The sequence below is a fragment of the Carya illinoinensis genome, chromosome 11 (genome assembly GCF_018687715.1).
Source record: "Carya illinoinensis cultivar Pawnee chromosome 11, C.illinoinensisPawnee_v1, whole genome shotgun sequence".
Taxonomy (NCBI): domain Eukaryota; kingdom Viridiplantae; phylum Streptophyta; class Magnoliopsida; order Fagales; family Juglandaceae; genus Carya; species Carya illinoinensis.
Window position 1 is genome coordinate 21,497,343 of NC_056762.1, and position 12,001 is coordinate 21,509,343.

The 12,001-nt window shown below is 37.8% G+C and overlaps 1 protein-coding gene across 1 annotated transcript in view; it reads left to right on the plus strand.

The window, feature by feature from the left end:
* Window positions 1-331: 331 nt before the first annotated feature.
* The window catches only part of LOC122282803 (AP-4 complex subunit epsilon-like), a 28,181-nt gene continuing 16,511 nt past the window's right edge, over window positions 332-12,001 (plus strand). The window contains exons 1-6 of the mRNA XM_043094838.1: window positions 332-1,221; window positions 2,022-2,207; window positions 5,949-6,164; window positions 6,280-6,390; window positions 6,795-6,992; window positions 7,101-7,232. Of these exons, the coding sequence (XP_042950772.1) occupies window positions 622-1,221; window positions 2,022-2,207; window positions 5,949-6,164; window positions 6,280-6,390; window positions 6,795-6,992; window positions 7,101-7,232 (1,443 nt within the window). The 5' untranslated portion in view covers window positions 332-621. The remainder of the gene's footprint in view (window positions 1,222-2,021; window positions 2,208-5,948; window positions 6,165-6,279; window positions 6,391-6,794; window positions 6,993-7,100; window positions 7,233-12,001) is intronic.

Below are 12,001 nucleotides of genomic sequence, written 5' to 3' on the forward strand. Positions count from 1 at the left end.
TTGAAATTGAAAAAATATTTGCATTTAAGTGATATTTTAAAAGAAAAGAAAATAAAATAAAATAAAATAAGATGTGATAAAATCTCAATTTCTAAACAAATCTTAACTCTTCCAATAATCCAATTTGACTATAAGGTCTGGTTTGATTTGGTAAATGAGATAAGATCATTATCTTATAATTTCTCAAGTTTTTATATAAAATACATTAAATAATTTTTTTAATTTTAAAATAAAATTAATATTATAAATAATATTTTATTTAACATTGCTCTCATCTCTTCATATTTGTATACGTATATAGTAAATTCTAATTGATTCAAATATAATGTTGAAAAAAAAAAAGGGGAAGGGGGAGGGGGGGGGGAGAAGGCATAGCTTGGGCTCCTACTAATCCCAACGCCGAACCCGACCCGTATGCGTTCATTTTTGGACCGCTGGAAACACACCACCAGTACCACCACCGGTCTTCTTCCCGAAACCATCCTTTCGCCACGTTTTCACTCTCTTTCTCTCTTCCTCCCTCCCTCCCCCAAATCTCTCTCAGATCTAAATGCTTCAGATTCCAACCCCAGAAAACCCTAAAAGAGAAAGATTGAGTGAATTTGGGATTTGAATTGGAATATGGAGCAGCTGAAGACGATCGGTCGCGAGCTGGCGATGGGGTCTCAAGGCGGCTTCGGTCAGTCGAAGGAGTTCCTGGACCTGGTGAAGTCCATCGGCGAGACTCGATCCAAGGCCGAGGAGGACCGCATCGTCCTTCACGAGATCGAAACCCTCAAGCGCCGTATCACCGACCCCGACATCCCCAAGCGCAAGATGAAGGAGTACATCATCCGCCTCGTCTACATCGAGATGCTCGGCCACGACGCATCCTTCGGATACATCCACGCCGTTAAGATGACCCACGATGACAGCCTCCTCCTCAAGCGCACCGGTTACCTGGCCGTCACGCTCTTCCTCAACGAGGACCATGACCTCATCATCCTCATCGTCAACACCATCCAGAAGGACCTGAGGTCCGATAACTATCTCGTTGTGTGCGCGGCGCTGAATGCCGTGTGCAGGCTGATCAACGAGGAGACCATTCCGGCCGTTCTGCCACAGGTGGTGGAGCTACTTGGCCACTCCAAAGAGGCAGTGAGGAAGAAGGCCATTATGGCGCTTCACCGATTCTACCAAAAGTCCTCTTCCGTCTCCCACCTCGTCCCCAATTTTCGCAAGGTGGGTGGGTCGGTCCCCCATTTGAATATTTTATGTTTTACTAGTAGAAAAATCGTAAATTTGATGCAGGTAATGGTTGAGTCTTAATCACGATCATGGGTTTGTGATTAGTGCCGTCACTGCATCTACATGGTTGATTACACAATCTATCTTGATCCTCGACCGATAAGCTGGAGTTGCAAAAATGAGTAAGGATTAATAAGACTACTTCCACAAATTGTATGCAGCTTAAATAAATATAAGTAACAGAACCTGAATGCCAGAGCTGAAGTACATTCCAAAACAGCACACTTCACATATCAGAGGAGGGTTTAGGACTCATAAAGCAGCATTGTGAGATAATGTTTACCACAAGTTAAAGGAAGATCTCACTATTGATATCGCTTAAACTGAGGTGCATGCATGATTTTTTCTTATTTCATTTTTTAACCGTAATAAAGCCATCGATATGATAACATTTCTAGCAGTCAGCTTAGAGTACCCCACAGAGAAAGGAATTAAAAATGAAGTTTTTTATTTTCTCATATATGTACAAATTATGTCAGAAAATTGAAACAACAAATTACCAACTATTGCAATATTACATTTGTAATTTTTGTGAAGGGATGCGCCAAAAGCAATCGGTGCTTAATAGAAAATGAGATAAAGCTTGTCTGACGTTTTGGTTTCAATTTCAGATCTGCATCGATAGGGTTCATTTATATTTTAGCAATTGTATTCGACCTTTTCTCCATTGGTCTGCCTGATGATCAAAATGTTTTCTTATCTTCTGATGTAGATTTTCTTATTTTCTTTTCCAGAAGCTCTGTGATAATGATCCTGGGGTCATGGGTGCAACGCTTTGCCCTCTTTTTGATCTTATAACAATAGATGCTAATTCTTATAAGGATTTAGTTGTCAGCTTTGTAACCATCCTCAAACAAGTAGCAGAACGCAGATTACCAAAGAGTTATGATTATCATCAGATGCCAGCTCCATTTATTCAGGTACCTCTTCCTCTCTCTTTCTTTTCTGTCTCTTGCTTTTTTCTTGGATAGGTAAGATAATATTTTATTGAAACATATGAAAAGGCATTGCCCATGTACACAGGGAGTATACAAAAGAGAACACCTAAATACACACTAGGAACAAGAAAAAGATATAAGAAAGTCATGAAAACTAGTTCCATTGAGTACAATAGCAGAAAACTAAAGGCATAAGGCATGTAAAATGAAATTTCTAAGTTCATCCAAAGGGTGCTCCCTATCTTCAAAACTCCCATCATTACTCTCAAGTTAAAAACTCCAAACAGCAGCCACATGGGGGCCGCCTTGAAGACCTTTCCTGCAAGCTAGAAGATCCACTGTCGTCTTAGGCATCATCCAAGCAAGTCCGGTTCCACCAAATATCTCGTCCCATAGTACCCTTGCCACCTCACAATGCCATAATAGATGATCCACGAATTCACCATTCTTCTTACACATGTGGCATCAATCCAGGACAATAAGTCCACGCTTCCTCAAATTGTCCATGGTCAAGATTTCCAAGGGAGGTAGTCCAAATGAAAAAAACCACTTTGGAAGGCACACTTTATATATATATATATAGGTGAAGGGTTCGCAATCAAGGAAGATTGAGAAAGGGTATTAGTTTTAGGCTCTAGGGTCTTAGGCTACGTTTTGATGTTGAGATGAGTTAAGTTGAGTTGTGAATAGTAGTATTTTGTGGGTTTCATTGAGATGAGTTTTACTTTTTAGGTTAAAATGTATGAAGTAAGTTGAGATTAGTTTAACTTTTTTATAGGAAGTTGAAAAAGTAGTGAGTCTCATCAATGATTGGTTTGAAATGAGTTGAGTTTGGTTCAACAACCAAACACAACCTTAGATAAGTTTGGAAGGCACCTTACTCCTTCAAATACACTTCCAAGGCAAAGAGATGAATTTGAGTTATCAAAACCTTGTACAATGATTGAACAGTGAAACTTCTTACTCCCAGTAAGCTTCCAAGCATCCTATCCTCCTCAAAACTAGATGCTCGCAATGTATAATAATCTGGAAAACTCGGAAATAGCTCCAATTTCCCAATCCTGGGCAGCTCTAATAAAATGAACATTACACTGATCAATGCCATTAGAGCTGTCCAAAAGATCCAACACTAAAGGCTCCAGGCCAAATGCAATTCGATATGGGGAAGGAAACACTGTCTCAAGAGCGTAATTACCACACCAAGTATCATGTGAAAATCTGATCATAGAACCCTCTCCAACTGCAAAGCTGATAAAAAAAAAAAAAAAATTCCCACAAACCCACACCATGCACACCCCTCACTTTGTCAGTGCACCAACCCCCCAAGCACTCCCATGCTTGAATTCAATTACCTGCCTCCACAGTGACTCCCATTCTTGATAATACTGTCATAACTATTTCCCAAGAAGGGTCTTGTTAAACGTTCTTAAATTGCGCACTCCCAAACCTCCAGTAGAAATTGGTGAGCAAACCTAAAATCTAGGATTATCCCTAAAAATAGGGAAGGTAGCAGAATGCCATTCCTACTCCTTGTAGAATTGATTTTCCCTTTGATAAGCCTTTTAAACAACTCCTAACTTTTCTATTTATCAAAAAAAAAAAGAAACAACTCCTAACTTTTCTAGGAAAAAACTGGCAGCATAATTTTAAGAAAATGTCCCCTAAATTTAGGCTTTATCCCTATCTAGGATAATTTCAAATCTGATTCGTCATGAGACATCCTTATCCAACAAGGATATCTAGTTTCTTGGATTTTATTGGCTATTCTATTAGAACTTGGATTGAACCTTGTTATACCTTAATTAATTATAGACACAAAACAACTATTTTGATACTTCCTTAAAGCCCATAAAATAGACCTACAATGATGATCATGATCATGATGAACATAATTATGATGTTCCTATTTACCCTTTAATGAAGTATTGGGTTTGAAATTTCCTTTCCACCCCCTCAATTTTGTGTAACAACCTAAGAAAGGTACTAGCCTCATCTTTGCTATAACCCCATAAGACTTGTCAATTTGAAACTTCCCTAGAGTTACTTATGAAGATGATTTTCGCCTAGTATGTAGCACCCATGAATACCTTTTCTTTGTGATAAGTAAAAGTAAAATATTATTGATAGGAAAAGGCATAGCCCAACTACACAGGGAGTATACATCGAATATGCCTAATTACCACTAGGCACTAGTGAGAGATACAAGCAAATCATGAAAATTGTCCTCATTTCAAGTAGTGGCCAAAGCCCAAGAGAGTAAACTATTGTAAAAAACTCTCTTCAACTCATCCAAAGAACATTCCGTGTCTTCAAAGCACTTCACATTTCTCTCCATCCACAAACACTACATAATACAATGAGGGATCATTCTCCACACGCAACAATGTGGACATTTCCGCTAATACCTGTCCAACACTTAAAAATATCCATAACTCTTCCAGGCATAATCCATGCTACCCCGGTTTGATTATGGATCTCATTCCAAAAACACCGGGCCACTTCACAATATAACAAAAGATGATATACTGATTCCCCCCATCTTTCTTGCACAAAAAGCATCAATTCATAATGATAAGACCATGTTTCCTCAAATTATCAGAGATGAGAATTCTCCCAAGAGATGCAGTCCATATAAAGAAAGCAATCTTAGGAGGTACCTTGCAATTTCAAATAGCCTTCCAAGGAAAACAATGATCATTCGAGAATCCCGAGAGGGTCGTATAGAAGGAACACATTGAGAACTTTTTATTTCCACCAGGATTCCAAAATCATCCTATCCACCAGCACATTGCCAAACAACATAGCATACAATGAGTCAAAAAAATCAGCAAACATATCCAATTACCAATCATGAGCTGCTCTCGAAAGACTAACATTTCAATGGACGGAAAACACCAATAAATCAGCCACAACAGCCTCTTTGTCACTAGAAATCTGGTAGAGCATGGGAAAAACCTGCTTAAGAACCCTTTCACCACACCAGAGCGACACCATGACCCTCCCCTTCCAAAGTGAATATTTTTCCACGACCCCCATATTGTATGTCCCCGTAACTTCATTAGAGCACCACCCCCCAAATACTCCTGTATTTTGAATCTATGACTTCTTTCCACAAACCCTCCCCTTCCCAATGATATCTCCACAACCATTTCCCCAAAAGTGCTTTGTTGAAGACCCTCAAATCATGCACCTTAAACCACGACTAGATGTTGGTGAACAAACTTTATCCCAACCAACAAGATGAAACTTAGTTTCCATCCCAATACCTCCCCAAAGAAAACTAGCTTTAACCTATACACTGTGGGTTATTCATATTACCATCAGGTGTAATGAACTCCCCTTTTAAATTCTTATGTCTTCGTCAGGGACATGTCATGCAATGCTCCAGTTTAACATGGCTGGCCTTACTAGGTGGCTCTAATGCAATATGTAACAACCCAGAGAAAGTGCTAGTCATATCTACACTTAACCCCCAAATAGACTAGTCATTTTGAAGCTTCCCTAGAATGACTTAAAAAAGTCTAGTTTATTGAAATAAATAGCTAATGTGGGACTTAGTGGCTATGACAACATTGATAATCTACACGCTCTTGTGGGTTATTCATATTTCCAAATGTGGGAGGGATTGAGGTGTTACATTTTAACTTCTCTTTTCAACTTATTCTTCCATTTTACTCTTAAGTTGACATATGGGTAACTCGGCCCTCATAATTAATCATGCAGATCAGGTTGCTTAAGATTCTGGCATTGCTGGGAGGTGGCGACAAGCAAGCAAGTGAAAAGATGTATACCGTTGTTAGTGACATATTCAGAAAATGTGACTCATCCAGTAATATTGGAAATGCTGTCCTTTATGAGTGCATATGCTGTGTCTCGTCTATATATCCCAATCCTAAATTATTAGAAACTGCAGCAGAAGTTATTTCCAAATTTTTAAAGGTACGCCTTGTGCATTGTGTTTTGCACCTTTAAGTTTGCACATTATTCACACTTCTTATCACTTTAGCTTTCATCTGGAATTTCTCAAGTAATTATAATGTGATCTTGTGACCAGAGTGGCAGCCACAATTTGAAGTATATGGGTATTGATGCCCTTGGTCGATTGATAAAGATAAGTCCTGATATAGCTGAACAACACCAACTCGCTGTGATTGATTGCTTAGAGGTGAGACAGATTTTGCTATTTTTTTTTTTATATATAAGTGAGAGATTTTGCTATTAAATATTGAAGCAGATTCTTTTCCCTGTATTTTATTTCATTATTGACAAAAGTTGGAGCTGTGGCTCCCTCCTCATTAGCCAAAAGGCGGATTTCTTTCTTCCCTTTTTTTCTGAACTCTTAAATTTTTTTCCCTCTTCTTTGAAATGGGTTTTAGCTGGAGGAGTGGATAGGTGCAGGACATGAGGAGGAATATTTATATTGCTTCCTATTCATTTGTGCATGTGTTACTATGGATTGGATGCATGATTTCTTACTATTTTTTTTTTTTTTTTGCATGCTACATATCTCTTATATTAATCATGTTTGTCCTTTAATATATTAAAGGAGGTTGGATGTGTATTATGCAGGACCCAGATGATACTCTAAAGAGAAAAACCTTTGAACTATTGTATAAAATGACCAAGTCCTCCAATGTTGAAGTGATTGTGGACCGAATGATTGACTACATGATAAGCATTAATGATAGTCATTACAAAACCTATATAGCATCTCGATGCGTTGAGCTTGCCGAGCAATTTGCACCCAGTAACCATTGGTTTATCCAGGTAATTATGATGATGCATATTGCTTTTTATAATGTTTTTGTATGTGTGTATATATATATTTTGATAAATGTATGTGTGGATATATTTTATTTGATGTATACCCTACAGACCATGAATAAAGTATTTGAGTATGCGGGAGACCTGGTAAATGTTAAAGTGGCACACAACTTGATGCGTTTGATTGCAGAGGGATTTGGGGAGGAGGATGATGCTGCGGATAGCCAGCTGAGATCATCTGCTGTATGTTATTTTGATCTACACTTTTATCATTTAGTACATGTATACATATAAACATGTATATAAGTATATATAAATGGATCTGTATACATACTTGTGTGTTTGCATGCTAAATCTTCAGGTCACTACATTGTGCGAGTTTCTAGTTACTTAAGATTCAGTATCTAAGTACTCAGTTTTGAAAAAGGCTACGTTTGGTTATCAAACTCATCTCATCTCAACTCATCTTATCTAATCATTACAACTTTTCCAACTTCTAACAAAAAATATAATAAACAATTCAATTTTTTCAAATTCCAAAATGATATCAATATTAAAAAATAATATTCTAATAATATTTTATTCAATTTTCAACTTTTATCTTAACTCATCTCAACTCAACTCACTATCCAAACCAACCTGACTAATGTAGATGAGCTACTTATGAATAGGAAAATTCTGGACGACTTATCTATAGAAAATATCTAGCTAATTTTTGTCTTCTTATATTGTGTTTTCTCTCGTAATTTATGAATGAGACTTCTTATTAGGGGTGTCAAATTGTGTTAACGGGTTGTGTTCGTGTAGCGTCAAAGCATGTATATTATACTATATAGGTTAACCCTAACCCAACCCATTAAGCTTATCGTGTCAAAATCTTAAACCCTAACATAACCTATTAACATAATGGGTTGTGTCGTGTCAAACCATTTTAACCCATTAGTGAATGTTAAGAAATAAGTTAATACGACATAATATGACTTGTTTCAAAATATTTATGTAAATGGGTTGAATAGGTTTAAAATTAACATGTTTGACTTAATTAAATTTAGTATAATTTTATATAAATGTTAGATCCACAATATCTATAAAAATTATAAAACTAACTACAAGTTCAAAATTACAATTCAAACAATAAAAATATCAAAATTAAAATTCTAACAACTTAACTTTTAGGTACAAGGATATAATTATAATTTTAACTTTCTTATCGTGTCATAGCAGGTTATAATGGGTCAAAACGGGTTGACCCGTTATCAACCCGTTAAGCAATCGTGTCTTAACGGGTCAACCCGTTTTGACCCCGAACCCATTAAAATTAAACCCTAACTCACTATTATCGTGTCGTGTTTGTGTTGGGTTAATGGATCATGTAACATATTGCCACCCCTCCTTCTTATCTTTGATTTAGCGCTTCTAGAATGTATTTAGGCATTCTTCTATATACTTCCTATGTACATAGCCTATACCTATTTCATTCACTTCAATAAAACTTACCTCTTATAAAAATATATATATTAATTATGAATGAGAATTTCCTGGATGCAAGTAGAAAAGCTGCCTTGTTTTGTCAGGGTGCATAATCTACTAGCTAACATAAGTAAGAATTTAATTATTTAAGGTTATATAGTTCATAACCTTGCTCTTTGAACTTATTTGTGTGTCAAGTTCTAACTTATTTGTGTGTCAAGTTCTTAAGTAAGTCAATGGTTTTTCTACAGCATATATAAATTTGTTTGAGCAATGCTTTGTTCTCTTGATGAGCATGCCATGTCATCATATATGCAAGGATCAATCTTTTAAAAACTATTCAATTATCTTTTCTTGAAATGATGAGATAGAAAAAGAAGGGAATGAGACCTATCGAGAAGATGGAAGAGAGAAGAAAGAAGAGATGTGAGAGGCAATGCAAGAGGAATAGAGGTCGAGACAGATTTTAAGGATAGGTTTTTTTTATCTGTAATTTAAAGAGAGATATTAGGAGCAGAAGAGATGGGGCATAGAACTCTGGTGAGAAGAGGAATAAGATGGAGAAAATGAAGAAGCAAAAGATCTTCCAATGGTCATAATTTTTTTTTGATAGGTAAAAAAAGTTTATTGATCCACGTAAATTGGCAAAGCCTGAGTACACAAGAAATATACGAGAAAGAGCCTAATTACAAAAATTACTTGCTACTGATAGTAGCGTACACATCATTTAGACTCATTCCATTCCATACAATAGAAGAGGCCCACAACAACAAAGTATGAAAGAAAAAGTCCCTAAAACTGTCTGGGGAGTGTTCCCTATCCTCGAAGCAGCGGCCATTTCTTTCATTCTATGTGCACCACATTAAGCATAGAGGTACCATCTTCCATACTGCAGCGATCTGACGGTTGCCCCTAATCCCTTGCCAACTAGACAATAGATCTATCACCCTCTTAGGCATGACCCAAGCAATATTGAGTCTCGAGAAGATTGCATCCCGCAATACCTTTACTACTTTGCAGTGAAGAAGAAGGTGGTCCGTTGATTCACCATTACACTTGCACATGTAGAACCAATCCATTATGTAGAGTCCGCACTTCCTTAGTTTGTCAATTGTTAGGATTTTACCATGGGAGGCCACCCACCCAAAGAAAGCTACTTTGAGGGGAACATTGCTCCTCCATATGGACTTCCAAGGGAAGTCAATGGATGAGTGGATCTACAAGGATTTATGATATGAACGAACTGAAAATTTCTTGTTCCCTGTGCAGGTCCAAAGTAATCTGTCCTCCCTTTCTACCCTTGGCTTCAGCGCATATAGCATCCTGTAAAAATTAGTAATGTCTCCCAATTCCCAATCCTGTACAGCTCTAGTGAATCTTACAGGCCAAGTAATGGAATCAGAATTGTTGCACATATTATCCGCCACGAAAGAGCCTTGATCCAACGCAATCCTATAAAGAGAGGGGAAAGCATTTTTCAAGGCCACATCCCCACGCCAAATATCATACCAAAATTTCATCTGCGTGCCCCTTCCCACCTCAAACCTGCAGTTGCCGAGCAAATCATCCCATCCCTTCCGGATAAGTTTCACAACTCCCACGCAATGAGGCCCTCTGATTTCATTAGAACACCAACCTCCCCATATACTCCCATATTTGATCTCTAGAATATTTTTCCAGAGAGAGTCCTCCTCAAGGTGAAAGCGCCATAACCATTTACCAAGGAGTGCCTTTTTGAAGGTTCTCAAGTTTCTTAAGCCCAACCTGCTGCAAGACAACGGAGTGCATACTTTGTCCCATTTGATCAAATGGAATTTTTTTGTATCCTCTAGTCCTCCCCCCATAAGAAATCGTGGAAAATATTTTCCAGTCTATTCAACACCCCGGCAGGCACTGGAAATAAGGAAAGGAAATAGGTTAGAAGATTGGATGATGTGCTCTTAATAAGGATGATTCTCCCACCTTTCGACAAGTAAATTCTCTTCCATCCCGCCAATTTGTGTTCAATTTTCTCAAGGATCCCTTCCCACATTACCTTAGACTTATGAGGGGCTCCCAAAGGAAGTCCAAGGTACTTCATTGGCAAGGATGTGACCTTGCATTCCATGATGGCAGCCACCTCCCAAAGTTGTTGACCGAGCCAACAACTTGGATAAGTTCACCTTAAGGCCAGTTACCGTTTCAAAGCAAAGTAAGAATGCTCTGAGAGAGAGAATCTGATCCAAGTCTGGGTCACAAAGAATCAGCATATCATCGGCGAAAAGGTGGTGGGAAACCGCCAAGCTTCCCTGATTAGAACCCCCCACCATGTAACCCGAGATGAAACCCATATCCACCGCCCTTTCCAACATTCTACTAAACACTTCCATGAAAAGAATAAATAAGAGTGGGGATAATGGATCCCCTTGCCACAAACCCCGAGAGCTGTTAAAAAAGCCTTCAGGAGTGCCATTAGCCAACACAGAGAATCTGACAGTTGTAATACGGTGCTTGATCCATTGACACCATCTTGCCTCAAAACCATACCTGCCAAGAATGTACAACAAAAAGTCCCAGTTCACATGATCAAATGCCTTTTCCATATCCAGTTTACATAAGATACCTGGAATACCGGATCTAACTCTACATAAGATACCTGCCAAGAATCTATCTCACACTTTCTTTCCTTACCATGCAGTTCCATAGACGTAGGCATGTTGTTGAACCAGTAACCTGTTGTGCCTCATGTTTGCACATGATCAAAATTAGCTAGGTATCCGAACTGATGTATCCTGGAATGATGTGTGAGATAGAAAGATATAGCTAACCTTTGACAGCCTGATTTCTCTGTTATGACAGAAAGCATTTATAGACATTTAATTCTGTTATTGCCCTTATTTTATATGATTAACCTGATTGTTCATTACAGTTTTGCACTGTCACATGGTGTACATCCTCTTTGTAGAGTATGGAGTATTATCCATTACCTTCACGTTAATTTATTACAGTTAGAGAAGGTTTAGGCAAAGCAAATTCTTACTTCTTCATCTTTTACTAAGGCTTTATTTGTTTCTATGAAAAACGACTTTTATAAGTAGTTTTCATGGTTTTCTGGTGTTTGGACGTGCTTGGAAAACTCAGTCGATAGAAAACAAATTCGATCAATGAAAAACCCAAGCCATCTTTTCTGGAATTGGCTTCAGCTTAAAAATTTCGGAAACTGATTTTCAATTTTGCTCAATAACTCTCAATATTCAAATAGTACTCCAATATTCCTTTTCCGATTCAATCTCTTATCCTTTTCCCTATCTTGCTTCCCTACCCTACACTTTTTTTTATTTAACATTTTTATTAATTTGATATTTTTAAATGTTTTATATTCTATATTTAAGTTTTTTAAGTAGATTGAGATGATATCTACCCATCCATGGGTAGCCTAAGTGGTAAGGGCAAACTTGTGTGCATGTGTCCCATGTCACAGGTTTGATTCCCCCTGCGATCAAATTGCGATTTAAGCGGGAGGTCATGGCGGTGGGTCGCTGTGCTAGTCTCCCCGAGGGTTT